The 4,184-nt window shown below is 68.2% G+C and overlaps 1 protein-coding gene across 1 annotated transcript in view; it reads right to left on the reverse strand.

The window, feature by feature from the left end:
* CHLNCDRAFT_137199 (hypothetical protein) overlaps positions 1 to 1,727 on the reverse strand; it is a gene marked incomplete at both ends in the record, with an annotated part of 2,862 nt that extends 1,135 nt beyond the window's left edge. The window contains 4 exons of the mRNA XM_005845439.1: positions 22 to 184; positions 471 to 646; positions 840 to 1,114; positions 1,439 to 1,727. Of these exons, the coding sequence (XP_005845501.1) occupies positions 22 to 184; positions 471 to 646; positions 840 to 1,114; positions 1,439 to 1,727 (903 nt within the window). The remainder of the gene's footprint in view (positions 1 to 21; positions 185 to 470; positions 647 to 839; positions 1,115 to 1,438) is intronic.
* Between the last annotated feature and the right edge of the window lie 2,457 nt (positions 1,728 to 4,184).

Genomic DNA, 4,184 nt, shown 5'->3' on the forward strand with positions numbered 1-4,184 from the left:
ACCCCCACCCCCCCAAAACACCCGCCCCTCACCCGAGTTCACATCCAGCCCCAGCGCCTGCACCCCAAACACCGCCGCCACCACCAGCGTCAGCACGCTCATCAGCTTGTCAACCGCCTCCAGCCGCCGCTGCCGCGTCACGTCGCCCTTCAGCTCCAGCTGCCATGCAGACTCGCGGATGATGCTGGAGGGGAGGGAGGGCAGGGGAGGGAGAGGGGAGGCAGGGGCAGTGAGGCGGGGCGTGGAGCGAGCGTGGCGGCGGTGTGACACGGAGCGGCACGCAGTGGGCCCCTATGGCAAGATATGAGGCGACGCATGTGGGCGGGAGATGTCTCCGCCGGAGCAGCGCCTGCTAGCTTCTTTCTTCCTGCTGCCCACACGCCCTGCCACTGCCCACCCCGCCTCCCCTCCCTTCTCGGCCCGCTGGCCACCACCCCGCCGCCGCCCCCGCCGCCCCGCCGCCGCCTCACCGGCCCTTGATGTTGAACACGACGCGCGCGGCGGCGATGACGAATGTGAGGGACAGCGTGGAGCGCACCACGGTCTGCACGATGCTCTTGGGCAGGCTCATGAGCTGCGGCAAGAAGTTCTCTGCCAGCGTGGTGAAGGCGGCCACAAGGAACAGGAACTCGAGGGGCTTGTACAGCTGCAGGGGCACAGCGGGGGGCAGGGGGCAGGGGAAGCGGGGGGCGGGACGGGGGGGTGGCAGGTGACGCAAACCTCGACGGCGAGCAGGGCGGCGGCGGCGCGGCTTGACTAGGCGCCGCGTGCGACGTGTGGCGGCGCCGCCTGCCGCTGCCGCTGTGCACGCTGCACGCGCCGCGCCGCGCCGCGCCCACCTCCCGCAGTATGTAGAACTCGCTGCTCTTCTCCCAGCTGCCCTGCGCCTTCATCAGCACGCGTATGTTCTTGATGAGCGGCTCCAGGCCGTACCGCACAAACACCATGGCCCCCAGGATGCCCGCCAGCTGGCGCAGCGCGCCCGTCTTCAGCAGCCGCTTCACCACCTTGCCCACCGCCCGCTGGAACTCGATGTCACCCGTGAAGTACAGCAGCAGCGCCAGGAACAGCAGGCCGCCGCCCAGCAGCGCAAAGAACATGGCGTAGTGATAGGCTGCGGGTGAGGGGGAGCAGAGGGGGGAGCTGGGGAGCCAGGCGGGCAGGCAGGCGGCAGCGGCGATGGTGAGGCTGGACAGCAGGAGTGGCAGGCGCGGCAGCGGGGGGGAAAGCCAGCCCCGGCGGCAGCAGCACACAAGGCGTGTGCGAGGCGGGAGTGCCCGGCGGTGCCCGCTCGCAGGCGGGCACAGCGGCTGGGTGACCGGCAGGTCGCCGCAGGCTGTGTGGTGATGCCCGGCGCGACGCAACCTAGGCAGCATGCATGCCGGTGGTGGCAGCCGGGTGCAAGTGCTGCATGAGCCTGCCCGCCCCCGTGCCGCACCTGTGATCTGCAGCTCAGGCACCGAAGGCGGCGGCGGCGGTGGTGGCTGGGGCGGCTCGGCCCCTTTCTGCTGCCCACTGCCGCCATTGCTGCTCGGCGGTGGACTTGCCGCGGCCGCGGTGCTGCTGGCCACTACCACCACGTGTGGCGCGGGCCTGCGGCCCAGTTGAGGATGCCGGTGCGGCGGCAGGCGGGGCCCCAGCACGCTGCTGCGGGGCCCTGGCTGGCTGCGGAAGCGGCCCCAGGCCTGCGGGCCTGCGAGGAACGGGACAGTTGCTGCCCGCGCCATGACTCGGAGATGGTTTCAGCGGTTCGCCTTGCACAGCCCCTCCATGGCAAGCCTGGCGTGGACTCAGGTGTGGGTTCACTGGAGATGATGGATCGCTGTGGGTCGTGAGGGGCTGAACAGCCAAGCTGGACGAACCGTGTTGCCGCTGTGCACAGCTGTGCTTCCTGGGCGTTCTCAACGATTGTAAATGACCCAACCAGACGCCACCGGCTTTCAGACATCGCCTGGGCCTCTGCGAATGTTGAGCCCCACCTGGCGGCGGCCGCCGAACACATGACAGCAGGTACCTGGCCGGTGCTCCTTGCTCCTTGCTGCGGATCTGCCTCTCCCCTGCTTTTCAAATCTTGTATCCCACAACCATAATGTACTCTGGTAATATGCCAGAAGTGTTGCAGGGCACCATGGCTCAAGGAGTGCATTGTACAGGTACGGTGGCACTGGTCTGCCTGACGGAAACACACGGCGAAATGGTGACACCGGGAGGGACGGCAAGAGCGGCGCCAACACCACCGATTTCTGTTTCACACTTCAGTTGCTGTGCCTTTCTTCAACCGATCTGGCGCGCAGCAGCCTGGCGGGGTGGGCGGGGGTCGGAAGCCATCCGCCGCGGCGGCGGCAGACAAGTGGCAAGGTGGCAGGCGTGCCGCATGCAGATTCAGCCGCTGTGGTTAGCCTGTGGAGTGATCAGGAGAGCATGTGGCGCAGTAGGAAACAGTGTGGGTGATGGTCATCCATCCCCTCGCCAGGGGTGGGGAGCCTGGCCTGCAGGCCCATTTGGCGGTGGTGCCTGCCTCATCCTGGCCTCACATTTCTATGGTACTTGCCCCTGTCGGCCATCATCAAGGCTGTCGTTTGTTATTTTTTTGTCCTCCCTGCCAGCATTGCACGGGCATCCATAGGCAAAGGTGCAAGGGGGTGGGGCTTGCCGTTTGGGCCATGCCATGCACAGATGGGCTAGAGTGGGCGCCCCGCGTGTGCCAGGGCCACGCGAATGCCAGCATGTGTGCCTGCTGTCCATGGGCAGGCGGGGGTCGCCGGCGCGTGGGCTGGGCCTCGGGCAGCTGGCGGCCGCCTGGCAGCGGCGGCGGCCGGCTGCAGCCAGACTGCACACGGTGGAGCGCCAGGAAATGATCGCACAGCGCCCTTGCCTCCTTGCGTCTGACCGCACTGACACCCTGCCATTTGCGCTTGATAGCACCACCGTCCTGCTTTGCGCTTGCGCAGGCCTCAGACAGCGCATCGACCATGGCCTCCATGCCAGCGCAACGGCTGGCCCTCCTTGCGCTGCTGCTGCTGGCGGCGGCCTGGCGGTGCGTGGCCGATGATCATGACTGCATCTTTGGCTCCCCGCCAGAGTGCGCCAACTCGCTGGCGGGGGACAAGGCGTGCCGCGGAGCCACCGCCACCAACAACACGGCCTGGATATCAATGGACTGCGACTGTGAGCGATGGCAGCCCGCACATGGCTGGCTCTTCCCGCTGGGCTGCACATAATGTGGCTGCCCAGCTTCTCGGCATCGCCGCGCCGCACGCCGGCCGCCTGCCAGCCTCCTGTACCACGCATGTCTTGCAGCAGCGCTGCAGGCATGAGGCGGCGCCCCGACCTCTTGGTTCTGTGCATGCTGTGCCCGCTTCTCGCTCCTCGCTGGCGCGCAGACGTGATCTACGATGTGCGGGCCAAGAAGGAGAGCAGCAAGTGGGTCGTGATCCACGCCGCAGACTGCGACGCGTGGACGGGCGCGCTGGGCGACTGGGCGGCGCGCGTGCTTCCGTCCAACCTGTTTGGCCTGCGGCAGTGCATGGGGCTGGACCAGTCGTCCTGCACCCTGGGCAGGACCACCTGCAAGGCGCTGCACACCAGCTGGTCCATGCCCACCCAGCCCAAGTCCATGGGTCTTGGATTCACCCCCCCGGAAATCATCAAGGCCGCCAAGACCCCGGGCAACCAGCTGCTCTTCTTGCACGCCAACGACGGTGAGAGCGGGTGGGCGGGCGGGCATGCATGTTGCAGTGGCGCCGGCATTTTGAGAGCCAGGCCGAGCTGCCCGGGGAGGCGCCCCGCCTGCGGCAGCCGGCGCCTTGCTCCTGCCCCACGGCAGCGCAGCCGAGCGGCTCGCCCTGGCAGCCCAGCGGCGGCGGCGGGCCTCGCTTCCAAGACCCCTGCCCACCGAGCCGCGCCCGCGCCGCGCCTGCCCGCGCCCGCAGCCATCGCCGACGGCTACAAGTGGGCGGAGCTGTGCATCAACGGCAGCGGCACCGCCTACGTGTGCATCGCGGGGGACGACCCCGCCTTTGACCGCAAGTTCTACGGCACCGAGCGCTCCAAGGGTCATCCAGCGCACGCTAGAGGAGGGGCTCCAGGGCTTTGAGTACCTGCCCTGCAAGGTCAAGGTGGTGGACGCGCGCAACAGCAGCCTGGTGCCGGGCGTGCACCTGGACCCAAACAAGCTGCGCACC

The sequence above is a fragment of the Chlorella variabilis genome (genome assembly GCF_000147415.1).
Source record: "Chlorella variabilis unplaced genomic scaffold CHLNCscaffold_18, whole genome shotgun sequence".
NCBI lineage: Eukaryota > Viridiplantae > Chlorophyta > Trebouxiophyceae > Chlorellales > Chlorellaceae > Chlorella > Chlorella variabilis.